This window comes from Gymnoscopelus braueri (genome assembly GCF_963280865.1).
Source record: "Gymnoscopelus braueri genome assembly, chromosome: 9".
In the NCBI taxonomy this organism is placed as follows: Eukaryota; Metazoa; Chordata; class Actinopteri; order Myctophiformes; family Myctophidae; genus Gymnoscopelus; species Gymnoscopelus braueri.
The window spans coordinates 6,020,750-6,047,186 of NC_137610.1; the positions used below are offsets into that span (position 1 = coordinate 6,020,750).

The 26,437-nt window shown below is 39.9% G+C and overlaps 2 protein-coding genes across 3 annotated transcripts in view; both read left to right on the forward strand.

Annotated features, from left to right (window-relative positions):
- The window catches only part of cep152 (centrosomal protein 152), a 42,062-nt gene extending 34,325 nt beyond the window's left edge, over positions 1-7,737 (forward strand). For both annotated transcript variants that reach the window (XM_080437343.1, XM_080437344.1), the window contains 7 exons: positions 573-648; positions 769-933; positions 1,879-1,957; positions 3,115-3,191; positions 4,450-4,606; positions 4,845-4,948; positions 6,410-7,737. In XM_080437343.1, coding sequence (XP_080293469.1) covers positions 573-648; positions 769-933; positions 1,879-1,957; positions 3,115-3,191; positions 4,450-4,606; positions 4,845-4,948; positions 6,410-6,879 — 1,128 coding nt within the window. In that variant the 3' untranslated portion in view covers positions 6,880-7,737. The remainder of the gene's footprint in view (positions 1-572; positions 649-768; positions 934-1,878; positions 1,958-3,114; positions 3,192-4,449; positions 4,607-4,844; positions 4,949-6,409) is intronic.
- Positions 7,738-13,597: 5,860 nt separating this feature from the next.
- Positions 13,598-26,413, forward strand: slc27a2b (solute carrier family 27 member 2b; the record flags this gene model as incomplete). The annotated part of the gene is made up of 11 exons (XM_080437323.1): positions 13,598-13,885; positions 13,958-14,129; positions 14,540-14,749; positions 16,159-16,314; positions 16,668-16,792; positions 18,766-18,960; positions 20,678-20,771; positions 21,693-21,891; positions 24,149-24,246; positions 24,699-24,829; positions 26,237-26,413. The coding sequence occupies 11 exons, from the start codon at positions 13,598-13,600 to the stop codon at positions 26,411-26,413; spliced, it is 1,845 nt and encodes a 614-aa protein (XP_080293449.1).
- Between the last annotated feature and the right edge of the window lie 24 nt (positions 26,414-26,437).

Here is a 26,437-nt window from a genome sequence, read left to right on the forward strand (position 1 = left end):
GTCTGAACATTTGTAATGTGTGTTTCTACAGGTCAGTGAGGACATGTTTAGTGTATGTATTATGTATGTACTATGAGTATGAACATGTGTCATGTGTGTTTCTACAGGTCAGTGAGAACATGTTTAGTGTATGTATTATGTACTACTATGAACATGTTTAGTGTATGTATTATTGCGAACGCGGAAGGAGGCGCGCTTCGCCTCCGCCCAAGTGGAGCTTACTATGAAACCCTGCTCGGGTTGTGTGTGTGCGTGTCTGTGGCGCTGCCTGTGTGCAGCCGCGCCCCCATGTCACTCACGCTCTCATTGGCTGCTGACAGATCTCAGAGTGGAGCTTACTATGAAACCAACCCGATCGCCCCCCAAACATGGTGAAATAGCACGGATTGACAAACGGCAATTCCGTGCATAGATGACTAGGAACTCCGAAACTCCGTGCATAGGAGAACCATATCCCCCCCATTAACTTCAATACGAGGCGAAAAAAAAAATAGGGCTGCGTTCGCTTCCCGCGTTCGCACGTCTTACTTGTGTACTATGAGTATGAACATGTGTAATCTGTGTTTCTACAGGTCAGTGAGGACAGACTCAGTCGTGTGTTGAAGGAAACACAGGAACAGCATGAGAGTGAGATCAGGAGAATTCAAAGTATGTTTTATTATGTCATATTTCATATCAATAATCATGTTAAAACCACTTATATAACATGTTACTGAGTGGAGCTGTCTGTCTGTCTGTCTGTCTGTCTGTCTGTCTGTCTGTCTGTAGGCAGTGTATCCCAGAGACAGGAGGCTGTCTGTGGGCAGAGGTGTGCTGAGAGCACCGGGAAACTCCATCAGAAGATCCAGGATCTCCAGAGACACCTGGAGAAGGCCTGTCGACAGCTACAGCTCTCTGTCCGACAGAACAAGGCTGCTGTGCAGCATCTCAAAGGTACAGAACGGTGTCTAAAGGTACATCACTGTTAGACAGAACAGTGTCTAAAGGTACATCACTGTTAGACAGAACAGTGTCTAAAGGTACATCACTGTTAGGCAGAACGGTGTCTAAAGGTACATCACTGTTAGACAGAACAGTGTCTAAAGGTACATCACTGTTAGACAGAACAGTGTCTAAAGGTAAATCACTGTTAGACAGAACAGTGTCTAAAGGTACGTCACTGTTAGACAGAACAGTGTCTAAAGGTACGTCACTGTTAGACAGAACAGTGTATAAAGGTACATCACTGTTAGACAGAACAGTGTCTAAAGGTACGTCACTGTTAGACAGAACAGTGTCTAAAGGTACATCACTGTTAGACAGAACAGTGTCTAAAGGTACGTCACTGTTAGACAGAACAGTGTCTAAAGGTACATCACTGTTAGACAGAACAGTGTCTAAAGGTACATCACTGTTAGACAGAACAGTGTCTAAAGGTACGTCACTGTTAGACAGAACAGTGTCTAAAGGTACATCACTGTTAGACAGAACAGTGGCTAAAGGTACATCACTGTTAGACAGAACAGTGTCTAAAGGTACATCACTGTTAGACAGAACAAGGCTGCTGTGCAGCATCTCATAGGTACAGAACACTATTGAGCTCTTTAACTACAAGAGGAACCCTAGAGCCACTATTCTGAGAACATTCATGTCATCATTGGAGAACATTCATGTCATCATTGGAGAACATTCAGTGAAAATAGCAGATCTACAAGCTTGCAGCGTGTCGCAAGCTTGTAGATCGGCTATTTTTGGCGAAGAAATTGGGTGTAAAAGGGAAGGGGCCAAGGATAGACCCCAGGGAGACCTTGGTCAACAACGTGTGTGTGTGTGTGTGTGTGTGTGTGTGTGTGTGTGTGTGAGATAATAATGATGGGCTGTACCTGTGTGTTCATACAGATGATCATGAGGAGAGTCTACAGAAACTAAAGCAGAATCACCTCCTACAGCTGGATGAAGTGAAGAACAACAATGAGCTGTGAGTATTAAACCTTGTATGTCCAGAACTGATACTTTTCAGAACATGTAAAAAAAACAACCTGTTCTAATGGATCCAATGGAGACATTATTTAGTCACAAGATCTTGTTAATACTTTTCATTGTTTCAATATTTATAAAACCCAAAGATCGACTGAACCACTTGCGATGTGTCTTTAAAATGTTTGAAAGATAGCAGATACAGTATATCTATTTTCTCTACTTTTGCTCAACGCACGACAAAGTACAGCATCAACTTAAAAAACATAGAAATATCGAGATACAGATTCTTCCCGACAGTGATGATAATATCATATATATATATATGTTACTGAATGATGAGGTTTATAATGACTAGTTCTATATAGACACAGAATGATGAGGTTTATAATGACTAGTTCTATATAGATGCTGAATGATGAGGTTTATAATGACTAGTTCTATATAGACACAGAATGATGAGGTTTATAATGACTAGTTCTATATAGATACTGAATGATGAGGTTTATAATGACTAGTTCTATATAGATACAGAATGATGAGGTTTATAATGACTAGTTCTATATATATACACTGAATGAGGTTTATAATGACTAGTTCTATATAGATACTGAATGAGGTTTATAATGACTAGTTCTATATAGATACTGAATGAGGTTTATAATGACTAGTTCTATATATATACACTGAATGAGGTTTATAATGACTAGTTCTATATAGATACTGAATGAGGTTTATAATGACTAGTTCTATATAGATACTGAATGAGGTTTATAATGACTAGTTCTATATAGATACTGAATGATGAGGTTTATAATGACTAGTTCTATATAGATACTGAATGATGAGGTTTATAATGACTAGTTCTATATAGATACTGAATGATGAGGTTTATCATGACTAGTTCTATAAAGATACTGAATGGTGTTTATAATGACTAGTTCTATATAGATACTGAATGATGAGGTTTATAATGACTAGTTATATATAGATACTGAATGATGAGGTTTATAAAAGATTAGTTCCATATAAATAAGTGAATGGTGGTAATGTGTTGTAGGATGGGTATGGTCTAGTATAAATAAGTGAATGGTGGTAATGTGTTGTAGGATGGGTATGGTCTAGTATAAATAAGTGAATGGTGATAATGTGTTGTAGGAGTCAGAAGCAGAACCTGGAGAGAGGTCTGGAGGAGATGAAAGTACAGTATCACAACGCTGTAGAGAGGATACGAGGTGAGTACCATCCTGATTACTGTACACTGCTGGTCTGTGTGATCTACTGTACACTGATGGTCTGTGATCTGATTACTGTACACTGCTGGTCTGTGAGATCTGATTAATGTACACTGCTGGTCTGTGTGATCTACTGTACACTGATGGTCTGTGTGATCTACTGTACACTGCTGGTGTTGAGTACAATGTGCAAGCATGTAAATTATAACTAGATGAATCTTGTTTATGGAACTGATGTGTGTCGTTCCATATGATCAGTCTGTACTGGAACTAGGGTTTTCTTAACTATTATCATATTGATTACTTTTCCTAGTGATCGGATTATTGTTTTAACTTTTCTTTTTATTATCTTATCAACACTAAAACATTCTAATATATCTTTTTATAATCAACTAAACCAATTATTCTGATTAACCAGAATAATTGTGTTGTTATGAATAATTATATGTTGTTGTGCAACGCTGTTGTGCAAAAGTAGCGCGGCATTGCGATGCATTGTGAGCTTGTAGATTTGACAACAACGTCTATGGCCAGAGTCGGGTACGTTATTGTGGCCTCCTGGTGGCGCTATATTAGGCCAATGTGAAAAGGGTGCCATTTGTTCTTAGGCCTTTCACGGCAATTGGACACTGCATTCATGATTTGAGGCATTTTGTTCCAAAAATGTGTTTTGCTAAATTAGACCTGCTGGTGGCGCTATAACAGGCCAATGTGAAAAGGGTGGCATTTCTTCCTTAACCTGACTCCGCCAAATGGAAGAAGCTTGCGACACACATTTTGTTTCACAGCCTACTTCCATCTGAGACTCCGCTAGCAGAATCGATGCAAGACAGCGTTTAATTTTTTCAAGCTACTTGGCAGGTGATTGGATGATCCTGCCCCTAGCAGCCGCTGTTTGATTCGTACACGCAGCGACCGGGTACCTCTACTCCCTGAGCGATCCCAGATGCAGGGTGTATTGTGAAACTCAATACCGCCCCCATCTGGCTGAGTCAGGTTATTTCTTCCTCGGCCTAGTGGGAATGTGCACGTAATCTATAGATAACAATGTATTATTATTCTATAGGGGACATGCTCCAGTACCTCATGACAATAATAATAATAATCTATAGGAGACATGCTGCAGTACCTCCAGGACAGTAATAATAATGTTATTAAAGAGTAATATTCTATCTATAGGGGACATGCTGCAGTACCTCCTCCAGGACAGTAATAATAATAATAATAAGGTTATTAAATAGTAATATTGTATCTATAGGGGACATGCTCCAGTACCTCCAGGACAGTAAGCAGAAAGCAGCCCAGATGATCAGGATGGAGGTCCAGAAAGAGAGACAGGTCACAGCCAGGAAGATGAGACATTATTACCTGAGCTGTCTGCAGGATCTACTGGATGATGGAGCACAGAGTACTGGGTAATCTGTTTATCTTACCCCTAAACCTACCCCTTTATCCCTTTAAACCTAACCTTTACCCCTTTAAACCTAACATTTACCCCTTTAAACCTACCCCTTTACCCCTTTAAACCTACCCTTTTTAAACCTAACCTTTACCCCTTTAAACCTAACTTCACCTAATCTTATTTACTAGATACTAGAGTATGTTCCCAGTAGATTAAGATTAAATGTAAAACTGTTCTTTCACCGTCTGTAGGGCTGAGAAGAAAATAATGAACGCTGCCAGCAAACTGGCGTCTATGGCCAGAGTTCTGGAGACCCCCGTCAAGAGAGAACCTGGGAAGAGCCACAGCTTACAGGGTGAGTGATCTTATACAAACCACTATGATATGATATGATATGACATATATCTGCTTCGGGGCAGAAACCAACTGTCTAGAATATTAACTTTTCAAGAAATGAAAAAAAAAGATTTTTTTTTAAAACAACACAACACTGTCTCATCAAAGTTTGTAAAGTTGGTATTATATTATCATCACTTTACCCAAATACATTATATTATATTATTGTCTCCGCCAGGCCGAAAGGCATGGCGAGAGAGTATGTTTTGCACCCTGTCCGTCCGTGTGTCCGTCCTTCCGTCCGTCTGTGTGTGTGTCCTTCGGTCTGTGAGCAGCTGATCTCCGGCACCGTTGGCCCGGTCGCTGCGAAACTGTGCACACACACTCCCTGGCTGCCAATTCAGAACCTCTGGAATTTTTCAGATTGGCCTGTTATAGCGCCACCAGGAGGCCGATTTGTGCAAAACATTTTTTTTGATACTATGCCTACAGATTTTGTCCAAACATCACACGAATCGGTACACAGTATCTCTATAGTCATGTGATCAACACGGATCTGTCCGATTTCCCATATCCCATCCTGATTGGCTTCCAAAGTTTGCAGGATTGGTTTGTTTTGAACAAAATGCCTCAAATCATGAACGCAGCATGCAATCTCCGTGACATTTTGCACGCATGTTCCCACTAGGCCGAGGAAGAATTGCCACCCTTTTCACATTGGCCTGTTATAGCGCCACCAGCAGGTCTAATTTAGCAAAACATATTTTTGGAACCAAATGCATCAAATCATGAATGCAGTGTCCTATTGCCATGAAAGGCCTAAGTAGAAATTGCACCCTTTTCACATTGGCCTATTATAGCGCCACCAGGAGGCCACAATAACCTACATGACCTGGAGGAGACCTGTACATTATATTATCTTTACCCAAATACAGCTCAAGTGGAGTTAGGAGGTTTTTCATCATTAATGTGGAGATAGTTGTTTTGTCCATCATTGATTAGAATGAGAATGTGGAGTTAGGAGGTTGGACTGACAGTTTGAGGAGCCAATGGGGTTAGGTGGTTTAGTCAGAAGAGCTTTTTTAATACTTTTCATTGGTTCAATATTTATAAAACCCACACAGACATAAAGGGTGTTCAATAGCACAGATTTATTAAAGACAAAAAAAGATAGTTGGTTTCTGCCCGACGTGCTCTCAACACGTCACATTGTGAGCTTGTAGATCAGCTATTTCTACTTGTGTGCCTCTCATACAACGAAGTATACAATAGGACATTTATTTATGAAAAAATAAAACACTTTAAAAGAAATATGGAGATATATGATCTTTGAGCTTGTAGATCTACTACTTTTGATACTTTTCTGTGACGCTGTAGTATGAAAAAAAACAGTTGGAATATAAATATTAGAGTTTTCTGCCTGACAGCAGCGATATACAAATGAGTGTTTTTATTGAAGTGATGTGTTGTGGTTTCACAGTGATCCAGGTCTCTGAGTCTTCTACCGTCTCAGACCACCAGAGCAGTAAGACCCACCAGGACATGAAGGACACACACCTGCTGTCCTCCAGACCCTCCCCACCCCCCTGCAGACCCTCCCCATCCCCCCATGTCACCGTGGTGTCGGTGAGTAGAAGGTCCAGGGATGAGAGTGACGGTAAAGCCCTCACGATGCAGGAAGCTCCGGTCAGAGACCAGGGCCAGAGTGAGCGTTCCTCCAGGGTTCCAAACACCTCATCATCACACCACCAGGGGTCCTTCCAACACCCCACCCTCCTCCTCCCCTCCTCCTCGGAGAGGAGAGCTTTATCTCCGTTCTCCGGCTCTCTGGATGACTCTACAGCGTTTGGAGGTCTGACCCCCGACAGCTCTGACTTCACCGTTTATAACCAGATCATCACCAACGTGCCCTCCTCTCACCGAGACCTCCAACAGGTGCAACGCACCTAAGACCCCCCATAGAGCCTGCCCCCCCCTCCCCCCCCACACACACACACACAGAGGAACTCACTCTCACTCACTCTCCCCAAACAGACTATCGGGGGGACGTCTTGGGACAAATGTGACCAAACGTTTGACTGGAAGGGGACAGATACCCTTCCAGTCAAACGGTGCCGTCCCGGGTTCTTCCACACTCCAGGAATGTGGAACAGCCATTCTCCAAACCCAAGACATAAAAGAGTGACCGCTAAAAAACGGTTAAAAAGACAGAGGTGCTTCAGCCGTCTAAAGCGGACTTGGGTCTCGAGAGGCAACGCCGAGCCAGACGTTAGGGCGAGACAGACGTTGGGGCGAGACAGACGTTAGGGCGACCCAGACGTTAGGGCGAGACAGACGTTAGGGCGAGACAGACGTTAGGGCGAGCGAGTCGCCCACTTCAGCCAACTCGGCACCGTTTGAGTTAATGTCCCGATAGTGACGGAATGGTAACTCATATTCCCTCCTAGTCAACATGTCCCGTCCAGGTTACTGTACCCCCTTCCTGTCAAACCATGGACGTTTGGTCAAATCCGTCCCAAGAAATCACTGTTTCTTTTTCGATTTTGGAGTGAGAATGTGTTGCCTCTGTCCCTGACTGGGACGTCCAGGACATTCTGTCCCTGACGGGACGTCCAGTATAACCCCCCCCCCCCCCCAGAGAGCCTGTCCCTGACGGGACGTCCAGGATAATGTAATGTCTGATATTTGACATAATAGTTTACAGTTAACCCATTCAATCCAGGAACTCATACTGGGTCATTTTAGATTTTAGCTGTAACCATTATTTTATACTTTGGCTATTCAACAATAGCAGATCTACAAGCTCATAGGGCGGCACCGAGTGCCACGCTATGAGCTTGTAGATCTCCTATGCAAATCTTTGAATATATATATTTTTAGACATTTTTAACTCAAATCTTTGCTTCTCAAAATATTTAGAGATGGGGGTCCCCCCCCCCCCCCCAGAAGCAAAGATTTGAGTTGCAAATGTACGCTTTAAAAATATGTATATTCAAAGATTTGCACACATTTTCACGATTTTAAGAAAATGTGCAGATCTACAAGCTCCGAGTGCCGCGCCATGAGCTTGTAGATCTGCTATTTTTGAATAGTCAAAGTATGAAATAATGGTTATAGCTCAAATCTGAAATGACACGTATGCATCCCTGGATTGAATGGGTTAATATCAAGTTTGCATTTTGACTGAGTGTTTATATTGTATTGTGGTTCCTTTCTCTGAATTCTCTCAGATTGAGACTTATCTATTGTTTTGTGTGTTAAATACATTCAGCGTTTTACTTTTCGTGGCTCCGTTTTATACATTTTATTAATTTTATTTATGTAAAAGTTTATTTTTAAATCAAGCTACTGAGCTGTTTAATAAATCATTTTTTTTTCAATGAATTGTTTGGATTTTTATTTTCTAAGGATGTCATTAGAATGTAGACGTTTAGTTGACGCTCGTGTCTAAATTTAGACAGACGCCAGGTCCATTTTGTTGACCTTGCGTCCTATAGTGTGTATAGTTTAATTCAGTGCCATTGACGTGTTTGACGTGGTTTTTCCCAAAGGCCCTGGGTGCCAATGACGTGTTTGGCGTGTTTTTTGTTGTTGTTTTTTCATGTATAACAAGCGAAAGGGAGGTTGCTATGTCTTTTTTTTCTTTTTTACGGAAGCACAGTGAAACCCTCCGTGATCAGCAACCATCAGGGGATCGATCATACTGGAGATAAATATTCTGTGACTACTTCAAAAGGTAAGAAAATGTAAAAATAGCTGGCACTATGGGCAATATTTTTTTTATTTACCATTTACTACATTGAACTCACACGTGAGTTAAATGTACAGATTATTATTGTGATAGTATATTTTTCAGACTGATACTGGGTTCATGGTTTACCTGTGATCCTACTTTACTGAGACACTACACTGTCTCTCTGTATTTTATATGATCCTATAGTTTACTGAGACACTACACTGTCTCTCTGTATTCTATGATCCTATAGTTTACTGAGACACTACACTGTCTCTCTGTATTTTATATGATCCTATAGTTTACTGAGACACTACACTGTTTCTCTGTATTCTATGATCCTATAGTTTACTGAGACACAACACTGTCTCTGTATTCTATGATCCTATAGTTTACTGAGACACTACACTGTCTCTCTGTATTCTATGATCCTATAGTTTACTGAGACACTACACTGTCTCTGTATTCTATGATCCTATAGTTTACTGAGACACTACACTGTCTCTCTGTATTCTATGATCCTATAGTTTACTGAGACACTACACTGTCCCTCTGTATTCTATGTATGTGTTTACCTTGTTTACTCTGGATAAAGAGCGTCTGATAAATGAATACATTGTAAATTGCTCCAGAATGACAAATAGAAGGTTGTAAGATCAACGCATTCAAACTGAGCCGGAGTCAACCAACAACAGTTATAGAACAGTTATAGAACTATCCCTGTATTTACAACAGGGATAGTTCACCCCCAAAATGACTTTTTTTCCTATGGATTAGTCACTTTAGAGAGAATTTGATGACCGGCAGCGGTTCCGGTAGGAGACACAAAGAATCTCTTTTGTGTCTCCTACTGGAACCGCTGACTACCGGTCCGCTGGTCATCCTATTGTCTTAGGAAAAAGAAATGTTTTGGGTGAACTATCCCTTTAAGCAGATAAGCAGACTTTCTTTTTTTCTTTTTTAGATTTATTTCTTGGCTTTTATGCCTTTGGGGGATATGCAGCAAAGGCCGTCTGGATCGGGACTTGAACCCGCGACGTGCTGTCAGGCTACTTTGGAGCCTAGGTGCCCGAACTTTCTTACAAAGTAACTAAATGAAAACAATCATTGTTCATTGACATCTGTGGACAAGCACACGTTATACATCTATCTAAATATCTAACATCTGGATAATATCACTAGAATCTACCCACAGTAAGCTGCACCAACTCAAATCTTTGCTTATGGGGATTCTACAAACAGTCTGAAACCCTTATAATATCAGTGGTGCTCAAACCTTTTCATGTCAGGACCCCCAAAATTATATGTAGGCTATTTGGCCGCGTACCCCCCCCCCCCCCATCTGTAAATATGTTGTTCCAGGGACCCCCCAGAAGCAAAGATTTGAGTACAAAATGTTTGCTTTAAGAAACATATATATTCAAAGATCAGGGTGGTCCCCAGTCAGCGTGGTGGTCCCTCCCCCTGTTAGGAGATCAAACTGATAGTCAGGTTCACTATGTCAAAACATATACTTTCGTTCAAAATTTGTGGAGATTATTAAAACTATACATTTTTTTAATCTTCAGAACATGGGGAATCCAAAAATCAATGTTTGCATTTGCACAGACACCTGCATGTCCGCCATATTGGAAATTAAAAATGGCCGCCATAAAATATATAATTTTTGCTACCTTGGCTTCTAGACGATATAGAAAGTTAATTAAATATGCTAATCCTATGTTTTCTGGGTCAAGAAATCCAATAGAGACCTAAAGGATTGTGCACAGGGACTTGCAGTAGTCCCCCCTAGGGGATGTCCATGGAAATGCAGGTTTATGTTAAAAAATATACTTTAGTTACAAATTTTTGATTTGCAAAACTATACACTTTTGGAATCTTCAGAGCATGGGGAATACAAAAATCCTTGTTTGCATTTGCACAGATACCTGCATGGCCGCCATATTGTATGTTCAATATGAACAACATAAAATATTGCCTAATTTGTGCTATCTTGGATTCTAGACAACCAACATTAATTCAATATGTTTTCCAGGTCAAGGAGTCCAATACAGACCTCAATTTAGTTCTCAGGATTAGAAAAAAGCAAGAAAACTAATTTAAATGTAAAACCTAGTCTTTAGAGTTGTGTAGCAACCACACTTCATTGACTTTACAGGTTTACAGGTGTAAAGAAACACCATTGTTTCTGTTGTTTTCAAAGAGAAGAAAAGAAGAGGGGGGGTTAGGGAGAGCAAGGAGAACAATCTAACAGTAATAGAAAACATGTCAAGGATAAATGGCATAAACCAACAGATACAGGATGTACTGTACATGAGGTTAGACATAAGGTGCAAGGTTGTGCTGGTGACACTTTGGTAGGTCTACATTAGCAGCAGGTATGTACATGAGACAACAGGTGCAAAAACAGTATCAACGATTGAACTATATACATACAATATCTACTAGATCTATCATTCAGGAATATTCTTTTACAGCTCGTCATCACTGTCCGGGTGTCATTTTCAGCATTACAGACAGTCTGCGTCGTTTTCGCAGTCACTTCCACACAAAGTTCTGTGCAAGCCAAGTTGTGTCTCCTGCATGAACTTCTCTGGGTTGTGCAATGGGGTTTGCACTGACATCTGACCACTAACAGAAACTAACAGAGGAAGGCAACCTAACACAGGAGGTGAATGATGCATTGGCCAACTTTGTATGATGTACTGCCCAAAGGGCATCCATATAACAAGCATTCCTGACCTAAGGTGGCATCTGTTTGGCAAACATCTGGCAGAAAGCAGCAAGTTTCCTCCTACAGTTGGTGCCCATGGTGTTTCACCAAGCCACTGAGTCTTTTTGACCCACTCAAACATGGAGCCATGGTGAGATACTACCACCACAAAGGTTCCTCCTGCCATTGTAGAGTTGGTCAGATGTCAGTGCAAAACCCATTGTACAACCCAGAGATGTTCATGCAGGGGACACAACTTGGCTTGCACAGAACTTTGTGTGGAAGTGACTGCAAAAACGACGCAGACTGTAATGCTGAAAATAACACTCCGGACAGTGATGTAAAAGAATATTACTGAATGATAGATGATATTGTATATAGTTCAATCTTATAACTCGTCAATACTGTTTTTGCACCTTAATGTGTAATCTCATGTACATACCTGCTGCTAATGTAGACCTACCAAAGTGTCACCACCTTGCACCTTATGTCTAGCCTCATGTACATACTGTATCTGTTGGTTTATGCCATTTGTATATCCTTGACATGTTTTCTATTACTACTATTACTACTTTCTATTCTTTTCTTTTCTTCTCTTTGAAAACAACAGTCATAAACAATGGAGTTTTTCACCCATTTCTTTACACCTGTAAACCTGTGGTGTAATAAAGTCAATGATGTGTTGATACTACACAAATATAAAGACTATATTTTCCATTTACATGTGTTTGCTTGCTTTTATATGATAACTAAATTGAGGTCTGTATTGGACTCCTTGACCTGGAAACATATTTAACTAAGGTTGGTTGTCTAGAATCCAAAATTAGGCTATATATTTTATGTTGTCCATATATGTTGGGCCATGCAGTTATCTGTGCAAATGCAAACAAGGATTTTTGGATTCCTCATGCTCTGAAGATTCCAAAAGTGTATAGTTTTGTAAACTTTTTAACGAAAATATATTTTTTAACATAGTAAACCTGAATTTCTCTGGCCATACCCCCAGGTGGCGCTACTGCAAGTCCCTGTGCACAATCCTTTATGTCTGTATTGGATTCCTTGACCCAGAAAACATGGGATTAGCATATTTAATTAACTTTCTATGTTGTTTAGAAGCAAAGATATCACAAATTATATATTTTATGGCGGCCATTTTGAACGTCCAATATGGCAGACATGCAGGTGTCTGTGCAAATGCAAACATAGATTTTTGGATTCCCCATGTTCTGAAGATAAAAATAATCTATTGTTTTGCTAATCTCCACAATTTTTTTACAAAAACACATAGTGAACCTGACTATGAGGTGACGAACACAAAAAGAAGAAAATAAACGGTACAAAGTCCTCTAAAAAAACAGAAGGTATAAAGTCCATCATGGTATCTTTATCTTTACTGCTCCCTCTGTCACATGACACACACACAGGTTTGTAATCACTATACTTGTACCCAGTGTTATGAATGCCAATTTGGGGCCTTTTAAGCGTACAGCCTAAAGTCAACCAAATAATAGATCTACAAGCTCACGCTTATGAGCTTGTAGATCGGCTATTTTTCGTGGTGCACAGACACCGGTGCACAAGGGACCACATACATCAGGCATAATCTAATCCATAAACCTAACTTCTAATTAAATGCCTCTAATCCTAACCTCAACCTGCATCTTTATGTAATTGTAAACCTATAACTCTAAACATAATGTTTCAATCATGAAACATCCATTTCTCTTCCTCAAAATGTCTATTTCTCATATTCTACTATAGCTGTGGAGACATACAGTATGTCTGGTCCTCACAATGATAGAAATACAAAGACAAACACACACACACACACATTAACATGTCATAACATGTCAGAAAGAATCTGCCTGATTCACACGTTGGTTGCGCGCCCGGTGTGGCGCACCGAAAATAGCAGACCTACAAGCTCACAACGCCTCGCGGCAGCGAGGCGTTGTGAGCTTGTAGATCTGCTATTTTCTCGCAGCATAATAAATCACCCATTAGATAATATAGATTGTCACACAGAGGAGCTGTTGAAAGAGTATTCTGGAGTGTTGCAACTCTCTCTCTCAAGGGCTCTGGCTTGCCCCGCCCACATTCTCCATGCTGTGGACCTTCATGTCAGACTGAAGTTCTTCACATACAGAAGAAGAAGAAGGAGCATAGAATAGAAGTTCTTCTCATAAAGAAGAAGGAGCTATAGTATAGTATAGAATAGAAACATGTATTTTTGGATAGTTCTCCTGGCTGTTCTGCTGGTGGTTTTAATCCGCTGCTATCCTTACTTCCTGCCAGATGTCCTGTACATGGTCAGGCTGCTGGCCATCGGCAGGAGGCTCTCTGCGTTCAGGGAGGAGAACTACACAGTCCTGGACCGCTTCCTGGAGGCCGTGAAGGCTCATCCTCACAAAGCCTTCATCAGGTTTAATGAAGAGACTCTGTCCTACCTGGAGACGGACGTTAGGAGCAACCAGGTGGCCAGGGTTCTGCTGGAGAGCGGTCTGTTAAAGGTAGTGTGTGTGTGTGTGTGTGTGTGTGTGTGTGTGTGTGTGAGAGTGATAATATATTATATTATCTTAAAGGAGGGCCAGACGGTGGCGCTGTTTCTGGGAAATGAACCCTGGTTCCTGTACCTGTGGCTGGGTCTGGTGAAGATGGGATGCTCTGCTGCCTTGCTCAACTACAACATGAGGTCCAAGTCTCTACTGCACTGCTTTGAGCGTAGTGGAGCGAGCATCCTGATCGCTGCTGAAGGTATGTTTTATATCAGTTATATATCAGTGTATTATATTAGCTGTCATAGTCATGCATTAATTATTTTTTAGGCTAACCATGTTATTATATAACTCCATATCCACATTTTCGATTAATGGAATAATAAAGAAGCGAGTGTTTTACAACAAATAAAATAGATGTATCAACAAAAAGGTCGTACCGTTTTTTTTATATAATCAACTAAATAGTCTGATGAACCATTTAAGCCCTTTTTATACTTTGTCATACATAGGTGTCACACAAAAGTAGCGAAAATACCTGATCTACAAGCTCACAATGCATCACACCAAGCTTGTATATAGATCTATGTTTGCTATTATTTTAATCGATTAGTAAAATCGTTTTAGTTTAATGAACTGTTTGCTCCTCTGTTGTGTCCTATGTTCCAGAATTAAAGGAGGCCGTGGAGGAGGTTCTACCAGCCCTGCTGGAACAGAACGTGAAGGTTTTCATCCTGGCTGATGAATGCACAACATCTGGAATGGACACGTTCAGTGATAAAGTCAGCCTGGCTTCCAAGGAGCCTCTACCGGCTGATCTGAGGTCACATGTTACTGTCCACAGTCCTGCTGTCTACATCTACACATCTGGAACTACAGGTTAGATACTATAAAGATCTACACATCTGGAGCTACAGGTTAGACACTATATACATCTGCACATCTGGAACTACAGGTTGGATATCTATCTGTATACATCTACACATCTGGAACTACAGGTTAGATACTATATACATCTACACATCTGTAACTACAGGTTATATACTATATACATCTACACATCTGGAATATATATATATATATATATATATATATATATATATATATATATATATATATATATATATATATATATATACACACACATCTACACATCTGGAACTACAGGTTAGACACTATATACATCTACACATCTGGAACTACAGGTTAGATATACTAAACTGCCCTCAAAAAGTTCGGAAACTTAACTTTGGTCGATTATTTCTCCCCTTTAATAATACCAATTGGTATTGTTTTTTATTTTATTTTTTATCGTTGATTAGTCACGTTTACAGCGAGGTACAGCTTGTAAGGATCGGGCATTCGTGGAATGAGCAACACAGCTAAACGTGTGGGTAGCGTCCCCCAAAAATATGCTCCAAGCAGCAACACTGCCCTCATGGAAAGATGCCACGTTTGTCCCTTCAGGATAAGGCCCGTGCAATAGGGCAAGTGAAGCTGGTGCTCCGTTACATAGATTACGCATTATTTGATGTCAGCCCAGGTACCATTTGCATGGTAGGTGTGTGCCAGTCACAGGTGTGTGACTGGCACCTGAACATGGGTCCTGCAACTTTGACATCTGTCTTTGGTACCATTGTGCAAATCCTGCCTGTAAATCTCTGGAAGAAAACCTATGGTTCCTCAGTGAAGCAAGGGTGAGGAACCGGTCTTCTTGGGTTGTTGTCTCCCTTTGACTTCACCAGTCTCACAGAACTTGGTCCTAAGTGTGTAAATGGTACCAGGGCTGACACCAAATAATGCTGACACTCTGCATAACGGAGCACCAGCTTCACTTGCCCTATTGCACCACAGGCCTTATCCTGAAGGGACAAACGTGGCATCTTTCCATGGGGGCAGTGTTACTGCTTGGAGCATCAACACAAACTCAACAAAGTTGCAAGACCCATACTCAGGTGGCAGCATGTGCTGGCAGGTCGCTCAAAACAAGAGCGATTGACAACAGAAGCATATTGGGGGATTTTGGCATTTCTTTGGGGGACGCTATCCACACGTTTAGCTGTGTTGCTCATTCCACGAATGCCCGATCCTTAAAAGCGGTACCTCGTTGTAAAGGTGACTAATGGACGATAAAAAAATGATATAAAACACAATGCCAATTCGTATTTTTAAAGGGGAGAAATAATCGACCGAAGTTAAGTTTCCAAACTTTTTGTGGGAAGTTTACATCTGGAACTACAGGTAAGATATCTGTCTACATATACACATCTGGTTCTCCTCTTCTAAAGGTCTTCCTAAAGCAGCCATGGTGAGCCACCTGAAGCTGTGGGCGATGTCCTTTCTTCAGAGAGCTGTGGGGGTGAAATCTGACGATGTGATTTATGTCAACCTGCCTCTGTATCACACCGCTGGCTTTATGGCCTGTACTGGAGCTATAGAGAGAGGTATGTTATTATAATAATTATTATTTAATATGATTCTATATGTAGTACTGTAGCTATAGAGCGAGGTATATGGTTATAATAATTATTATTATTTAATATGATTCTATATGTAGTATTGCTGCTATAGAGAGAGGTATGTAGTTAGAATAATTATTATTATTTCATGTGATTCTATATGTAGTACTGCAGCTATAGAGAGAGGTTTGACACAAAGGATAACACAAAAAAGTTTTTCATTCCATCTATGCATTACTGTGTTTTCTATGTGTGTATGTGTATGTGTATGGTGTATGGTGTATTGTGTATTGTGTATGTGTATGTGTAAAATCTATGCATAACTGTGTTTTCTACAGGTATCACCATTGCTTTGAAAAGTAAATTTTCTGCATCAAGCTTCTGGGACGACTGCAGAAAGTTCAACGTTACTGTCATTCAGTACATCGGTGAAACTATGAGATATCTCTGCAACACCACAAAGGTATTGTCACCATTACATAGTCTATTTATTACATTTTATTATCTCTATATTCTTACCTGTCCTGTGGTTCATGTTTACTGCCTATGACCTACTATATGACCCCTGAATTTACCCACAATCTTGTCTCATATTCTGACCCTGTCCTGGCCTATAGTAATAATACTTCTTCTAAAGACAGATCGGGTGATTTTACACAAAACATAACAAATTTAAAACAGTCAAATGCCACAGTAACGCCACTAATAGAACATAAATAAGATGAAACGCTAAATGGTGAGAAAGTGCAAGAGATTTTGAAATGAAACCAAAGCTATAAAAGAATCAAAGCTGTGTCTGTAGCACATTACTACATACACTATAGGGTGCTTCACAGAATATATGAAAAAGGTAGTGCACGCACATCCGTTGGCCCAGGTGCTTAGACAAACAAAGTATAATAAAAAAGAATAAAGTCTGCACACTGGTGGTTGCAAAAAGCTCCAGAATGTATTGCTCGTCAACGTTTCGGCCTGTTCAGGCCTTCATCAGGACATATATATGCTTTATATTTGCTTCACAGAATATAAACACATTTTACAATTTACAAAATAATATAAACACATTAAAAAGCACAATGGGACAGAACAGAGAAAATAAAAAAGGAAGACAAAAGAGTACAGCATATACTCCCACCTTTCAATTTAACAAATACAATTTTAACCTTTAAAAACAACACAGTTTAAGTAAAGACGAGTTGTTGTTTTTTAGCTTTGACTTAAAAATGGCCAGAGTTTTGCCTTGTTTTATATAATAATCAGTGAGGTTATTCCGGGTGTGAGGTGCATGGTAACAACATGCTAACAACATGCTAACAACAACATGCTAACAACATGCTGCTTCACCCTGGTTTGTTCTCTAAATGGAACCAAATGGACCCTTAAGGGTCCGTTATTTTGGCTCCATTTGTACACTGTCTGTGAGTTACAGACATGACTCACATGTAAGTATATGTGGTTCCTAACTATCTATCATCTAGGGACCCCCTGGAACCCCCCCCCCCCCCCCTGGACCCTACTTTGAGAACCACCACCCCAGATGGTTCATAATAATGATGGCACAAACATTTCTGGGATGTATTTGAGAAACATGGACTCAAGGTCAGAGCTGACTTTCTGTCTCTGTAAATAAACTGTATCTCTATTTAAGCTGGAGAAAATGTAGCCTCATACAATCATTGATTTGACACAGACAGGACCATATAGTCAGCTGGAGGACGTGATAAGATTTGCATGTCCTCAGATTAAGTATGGTAATGTACTTTATTGTTATCTCCGTCCCTGTGTGTGTGTGTGTGTGTGTGTGTGTGTGTGTGTGTGTGTGTGTGTGTGTGTGTGTGTGTGTGTGTGTGTGTGTGTGTGTGTGTGTGTGTGTGTGTGTGTGTGTGTGTGTGTGTGTGTGTGTGTGTGTGTGTGTGTGTGTGTGTGTGTGTGTGTGTGTGTGTGTGTGTGTGTGTGTCTCTTACACACAGCTGTACAGATTGGTGTGACACTTTTCCCCACACTCCCAGTAGGCCAAGGAGGAAGCTTTAACTCTTATGGCATAATGGTTATAGGACATTACTGTAGTCCTTATGCACATTACTGTAGTCCTTATGCACATTACTGTAGTCCTAATGCACATTACTGTAGTCCTTATACACATTACTGTTGTCCTTATGCACATTACTGTAGTCCTTATGCACATTACTGTTGTCCTTATGCACATTACTGTAGTCCTTATGCACATTTCCACCTGACAAGATTTACCACCATTTTGCATTTCCTTTAAAACTCTAATCTGAGTTCCCAGAACTACAACTCCTGCTGAGTTTGTCTAAAACTCACACAAATGGCTACATGTTATCTCTGGGGTCATGTGATCAATAATATGTATCAGTAACATGTTTCATTTGGCTACGATTGGCTTCCAATAATTTTTCGCACATTTCTCCACAGAAACCCAACGAGGAGGTCCACTCAGTAAGGATAGCGATCGGTAACGGCATCAGAGCAGACGTGTGGAGAGAGTTCTTAAACCGATTTGGAGACGTTCAGATCAACGAACTCTACGCCTCGACGGAGGGAAACATCAGTCTGATCAATTATATCGGCAAGGTTGGAGCTGTTGGTCGAGTCAACTTCTTTCACAGGGTAACTTTATCATCTGACAACATTAAATAACTCTTCGTTCACAGGGTAAACGTCTCTTTATCATCTGATCTGACAACATTGAATACAACATTTTATTAACCACTTAAACCCTATAATACTTAATTGACTGTCCCCCAGGGGTCTGTACTTGGACCCCTAATTGTTTCCCTCTATACCAAATCTCTTCACTTGTGTAAAAGCTCTCAATGTGTCGAAATCAGTGTTGGGACGTTACTGTAACACAACTACCTTTTTGTGGTAACTTGTAACGTAACTAGTTACTTTTTCCCAGATCGGTAACGCGTTATAGTTACTGACATTTTAATGCCACTGTTACTCGAGTCGTTACTTTATGTGAAAAGAGCCAACAGCTTCAGAGGATTAAAAGTTCATTATTATCCGACTTCTACTCTCACACTAACCGTGTCTGTGGCCCCTCCACTCGCCACAGCTGCAGATAGCGGGGGGGGGGGGCTACTCGCTCTGTGTTCAAACTGTTGTGAAGAGGAGACGATCAGCGCAATCAATTCTTACCTTTTATATTGTATCAAAAAAGGGAAGATATAATCCTGTTATTCTACAGATGCCTGTAGTTACGACCGTCTTGAAAGAAGTTATTGATGGGTTGAAACAACCTTTTAAAGCAGGTTTTTAGCCAGCCTGCCACTCCATGTTGATTATAGACGCTCGTTCATGACCACGAACGTACATCATGCACCCTGCACCGCATGTTCGTCAACATGGAGGCGCGTTCAAGATCACGTTGAGCCGTCTGCTCCGGTCTAGACCTCATGTTTAAACATCATACAGATGGTGTTCCCTTATGAATCTTTACCTTATGTTTAAACATCATACAGATGGTGTTCCCTTATGAATCTTTACCTTATGTTTAAACATCATACAGATGGTGTTCCCTTATGAATCTTTACCTTATGTTTAAACATCATACAGATGGTGTTCCCTTATGAATCTTTACCTTATGTTTATATACAGATGGTCTTTCCTTATGAACCTTTACCTTATGTTTTCATACAGATGGTGTTTCATTATGAACCTTTACCTTATGTTTACATACAGATGGTGTTCCCTTATGAATATTTACCTTATGTTTACATACAGATGGTATTTCCTTATGAATCTTTACCTTATGTTTACACACAGATGGTGTTTCCTTATGAATCTTTACCTTATGTTTACACACAGATGGTGTTTCCTTATGAATCATTACCTTATGTTTACATACAGATGGTGTTTCCTTATGAATCTTTACCATATGTTTACATACAGATGGTGTTTCCTTATGAATTTTTACCTTATGTTTACATACAGATGGTGTTCCCTTATGAATCTTTACCTTATGTTTAAACATCATACAGATGGTGTTCCCTTATGAATCTTTACCTTATGTTTAAACATCATACAGATGGTGTTCCCTTATGAATCTTTACCTTATGTTTATATACAGATGGTCTTTCCTTATGAACCTTTACCTTATGTTTTCATACAGATGGTGTTTCATTATGAACCTTTACCTTATGTTTACATACAGATGGTGTTCCCTTATGAATATTTACCTTATGTTTACATACAGATGGTGTTTCCTTATGAATCTTTACCTTATGTTTCAATACAGATGGTGTTTCCTTATGAATCTGTACCTTATGTTTACATACAGATGGTGTTTCCTTATGAATCTTTACCTTATGTTTACATACAGATGGTGTTTCCTTACGCTGTGATCAAATACGATGCAGAGAAAGAAGAACCTGTAAGAGACTCAACAACAGGTCTCTGCATTGAAGCTGATAAAGGTACCTGAACATCTACACATAGTTAACTTGTAGATCTACAAACTAGTTAACTTTTAGATCTACAAGCTAGTTAGCTTGCAGATCTACAGACTAGCTTGTTGATCTACACGCTGACTAGCTTGTAGATTGACAGGCTAGTTAGCTTGTCGATCTGCAAGCTAGTTAACTTGTAGATCAAGTAATGTATTTTAGATTTTTTTGAAAATCTTCATGTGGTGAAGGATTCTGGTTGTGTTAACCATGATATCTCATGTATCTATACTGAAACAAATGTAAATTGCTTACAAATCTAATCAATGATGGACAAAACAACTATCTCCACATTAATGGTCAAAAACCTCCTAACTCCACTTGAGCTGTATTTGGGTAAAGTGATGATAATATAATGTATTTAATATAATAATAATATAATGTATTTGGGTAAAGTGATGATAATATAATGTATTTAATATAATAATAATATAATGTATTTGGGTAAAGTGATGATAATATAATGTATTTAATATAATAATAATATAATGTATGTGGGTAAAGTGATGATAATATAATGTATATAATATAATATAATGTATGTGGGTAAAGTGATGATAATATAAGGACACATTCAAGTATCTGACAATGTGTAAAGTCTCCATACGAGCTCTGATGAGTATTGTGTTGTTTTAGATACATGTTTTTTTAATTTCCTGAAAAGTACATATTTTGGACATAGCTGGTTTCTGCCTGACAACAGAGAGATGACATATAGAAGACTGCATTATCATTATTGGTAGCTCTTCAAACGAACATCCTATTAACAAGCATTAATTAACGGTTAATACAATACTTATAAGTCCTTATAAGATGCTTATTAACCTTTATTATTTAATATTAAAGGCTTTAAACGATATGTAATGTAATAATCTTATAATGCCCCTGAAGGCGAGGCGGGCCTGATGGTCTCTAAGATCACGTTGAAGACTCCGTTCAGCGGCTACGCTGGAGACCTGGAGCAGACGGAGAAGAAGAGGCTCCGGGACGTCTTCCAGAGAGGAGACGTCTTCTTCAACACCGGAGACCTTCTGCTCATCGACCAGGACAACTTCATCTACTTCCAGGACCGCATCGGAGACACCTTCAGGTCAATAGGTCACTTACTTATTCATTAGAGACACCTTCAGGTCATTATTTATTCATTAGAGACACCTTCAGGTCATTGTTTATTCATTAGAGACACCTTCAGGTCATTATTTATTCATTAGAGACACCTTCAGGTCATTATTTATTCATTAGAGACACCTTCAGGTCATTATTTATTCATTTGAGACACCTTCAGGTCATTATTTATTCATTAGAGACACCTTCAGGTCATTATTTATTCATTAGAGACACCTTCAGGTCATTATTTATTCATTTGAGACACCTTCAGGTCATTGTTTATTCATTAGAGACACCTTCAGGTCATTATTTATTCATTAGAGACACCTTCAGGTCATTGTTTATTCATTAGAGACACCTTCAGGTCATTATGTATTCATTAGAGACACCTTCAGGTCATTATGTATTCATTAGAGACACCTTCAGGTCATTATTTATTCATTAGAGACACCTTCAGGTCATTATTTATTCATTAGAGACACCTTCAGGTCATTATTTATTCATTAGAGACGCCTTCAGGTCATTATGTATTCATTAGAGACACCCTCAGGTCAATAGGTCACTTATTTATTCATTAGAGACACCTTCAGGTCATCATTTATGTTGACCAGGGGTCCCCTCCTTTATTCTCTCTATAACAAGGGGTCTTCAACAGGGGGGTCAAGACCCCTAAGGGGTCCTCAGAGTCACTACAGGGGCTCCCCTGTAGTTCCTACATATCATATTCTCCAAAGGTCAAGTTTAAGTATGAGGGTTTAAGTGGTAAAATGTCTGAAAATACACATTAACACGAATCCAACACTGATTACAGTGTCTGTCAAACAAGTCTATGAAGCTATCTATGAAATATATGAGAGTTTAATCTGCAACACAATGTTATATGTAGTCGGGGTCCCTGCTTCATCTGTCTCTCAGCTAAGGGGTCCCTGCTTCATCTCTCTCTCAGCTAAGGGGTCCCTGCTTCATCTCTCTCTCAGCTAAGGAGTCCCTGCTTCATCTCTCTCTCAGCTAAGGGGTCGTTGCTTCATCTCTCTCTCAGCTAAGGGGTCCCTGCTTCATCTCTCTCTCAGCTAAGGGGTCCCTGCTTCATCTGTCTCTCAGCTAAGGGGTCCCTGCTTCATCTCTCTCTCAGCTAAGGGGTCCTTGCTTCATCTCTCTCTCAGCTAAGGGGTCCCTGCTTCATCTCTCTGTCAGCTAAGGGGTCCCTGCTTCATCTCTCTGTCAGCTAAGGGGTCCTTGCTTCATCTCTCTCTCAGCTAAGGGGTCCCTGCTTCATCTCTCTCTCAGCTAAGGGGTCCCTGCTTCATCTCTCTCTCAGCTAAGGGGTCCCTGCTTCATCTCTCTCTCAGCTAAGGGGTCCCTGCTTCATCTCTCTATCAGCTAAGGCAGAGGTCTTCAACAGGGGGTCCGCGACCCCTAGGGGGTCCGTGGAGGTACTGCAGGGGGTCCGCGAAATTGTTGTTTGATTAAACAATATTTTTGTTTGAAAAAAAAATAATAATCCCCAAAATGTGAAATTGTCTTTAAACATAACATGAATCCATAGCAAACAGATAAATGGAGGCACAATGCACAATAACATGGTATGTTTATACATATTTTGTAGAGAATTTTTATTTTGCGCACCTACTGGGGCAGGTGTGTATAGGAGCAGGCAATATAAAACACAATTGTATACATAAATATACAATCTACCCTACGAGGTAGGGGGTCCCTGCTCCATCTCCCCATCAGTTTGGGGGTCCCTGGCCTGAAAAGGTTGAAGATCCCTGAGCTAAGGGGTCCCTGCTTCATCTCTCTCTCAGCTAAGGGGTCCCTGCTTCATCTATCTCTCAGCTAAGGGGTCCCTGCTTCATCTCTCTGTCAGCTAACGGGTCCTTGGCCTGAAAAACATTGAAGCTGGAGCGTAGTGAAGTTATCCCTAAACCAAGCTCTAATATAAAAACATGTATGAAAATATTGCTATAGCCTCGCAGTGGTTCAAAATAGATGTTGGTTTATTGAAAGCATGACTGTGTTCAGATCATTTTATTGTGTTCTGGCTTTCAACTTTTTTTCAACTTTTTCCTCCATTCTACAAGCAACGCGTCGGCCCGAGACACGCTGTGAGCTTGTAAAATGGCTATTTCACCTATTATATGATAATTATATGATTATGATGAGAATAGGAACACTAGGCCTTCATGTGGATAATGTAGATTCAATTACTAAGAGACTGAAACGTGTCATTTTATGTTTAGGTGGAAAGGAGAGAATGTTTCTACCAATGAGGTTTCTGATGTTCTGACCAGCGCCCCCTCTGTCAGGGAGGCTAACGTCTACGGAGTTAAAGTACCAGGTAATAAGCTCTGTGCACATCTGTATAGTCCAGATGTTAATAAGCTCTGTGCACAGCTGTATAGTCCAGATGTTTAATAAACTCTGTGCACAGCTGTATAATCCAGATGTTTAATAAGCTCTGTGCACAGCTGTATAGTCCAGATGTTAATAAGCTCTGTACACATCTGTATAATCCAGATGTGTTCCTATAGGTCAGGAGGTCACTTTAACACTGTGTTTCTGTGTTCCTATAGGTCAGGAGGGCAGAGGTCACTCTAACACTGTGTTTCTGTGTTCCTATAGGTCAGGAGGTCACTTTAACACTGTGTGTCTGTGTTCCTATAGGTCAGGAGGTCACTTTAACACTGTGTGTCTATGTTCCTATAGGTCAGGAGGGCACTTTAACACTGTGTTTCTGTGTTCCTATAGGTCAGGAGGGCACTTTAACACTGTGTTTCTGTGTTCCTATAGGTCAGGAGGGCAGGGCAGGGATGGCTGCGGTCACTCTAACAGAGGGAGATAAAATGGACTGTGTTGGTTTATTCAAACATGTAGACAACTTCCTTCCTGTCTACGCAAGACCTCGCTTCATTAGAGTTAAGGTAAAGCTGTGTGTGTGTGTGTGTGTGTGTGTGTGTGTGTGTGTGTGTGTGTGTGTGTGTGTATTTAATATAATAATATAATATAATGTATTTGGGTAAAGTGATGATAATATAATGTATTTAATATAATATAATGTATGTGGGTAAAGTGATGATAATATAAAGACACATTCAAGTATCTGACAATGTATAAAGTCACCATACCAACTCTGATGAGTATTGTGTTGTTTTAAATACATGTTTTTTTTTATTTCCTGAAAAGTACATATTTTGGACAACAGAGATATGACGTATAGAAGACTGCATTATCATTATTGGTAGCGCTTCAAACAAGTTTTTCAGATGTGTTTTCAGATAAATCATTAAGTAACTATCCAATAAATTCTCAGGTATTATTCTAACGATTTTTCGACGAATCTAACAATCTTGAAAGAGTGCTTATAATTTGTCTTATTTTTTACATCAACGGATCGACACAAATAAATTCTAGTTGATGTTTTATCTATTATATCAATTAGTCTGATACATTTTCTTGTCTTTCCATCAATACTTTACTGTATTTAATGTGTTCGTCTGTTGATGTCCATGTTCTAATCTTGGTTACGTTTACGCCTAATGTCAAATTTTTTTCAAGTGTTTGTTGTATGAAACAGTATTTGTTGTATGAAACATGCTCATTCTGTCAGAATGAGTGGTAGTGGTTAGTGGACAGCTCGGAAGTCATAGTCACATTTTATTACAGCCCAACACCACAATAATGTTCCAAAGGGCATCACATAAAAACACAACAGTATAAAAAATGTAATAATTCAAATCAAGGGGTGCAAAGTTCAAGTATACATATACAACCACACATAATAATTAACAGTAAGTTAACATGAGTGCAATGTAAATTATATACATACATAGGCTACACACATGTGCATATAAATACCATAACACAGATATACTCACGTGCACTCACCCATAAAACACTGTAAACAAAAGATGAAAGTGTACAGTAAACCCTCTGGGTTTTTTTTTTTTTTTTTTATCCCATGATTTTGTACCCTCAAACGACATTTTCTTTGGCGGGGTTAGGGGGGGGGTACTAGAATTCTGCTCGCGTAGCGGGCAGAACTTCTAGTACTATACAAGAGAGGAAAAAGACCTTGTAGGTCCGTTGCAAGTAGCTGTACTCTGTCCTCTACCCTGAGCCATCCCACCCTAGCATCATGATAGGAGGTGCCAGAGTGACAGTGTTTTTTTCTTGTAGGATTAGAGGTGACAGTGTGTTTTTTCTTGTAGATTTGGATGTGACAGAGTGACATTGTGTTTTTTCTTGTAGATTTGGAGGTGACAGAGTGACATTGTGTTTTTTCTTGTAGGTTTGGAGGTGACAGAATGACATTGTGTTTTTTCCTGTAGGATTGCCTGGACGTCACAGGAACATTCAAACAGATGAAAGTGAAGCTGATGCAGGAGGGATTCAACCCGGACAACATCGCTGAGCCACTCTACTTCCTGTCTGAGAGAGACAGAACGTACATTCCATTTACAAAGGATGAATACAACTCAGTTATATCAGGGACCATCAAATTTTAAAGCCTCATGGATATGGATCAGATC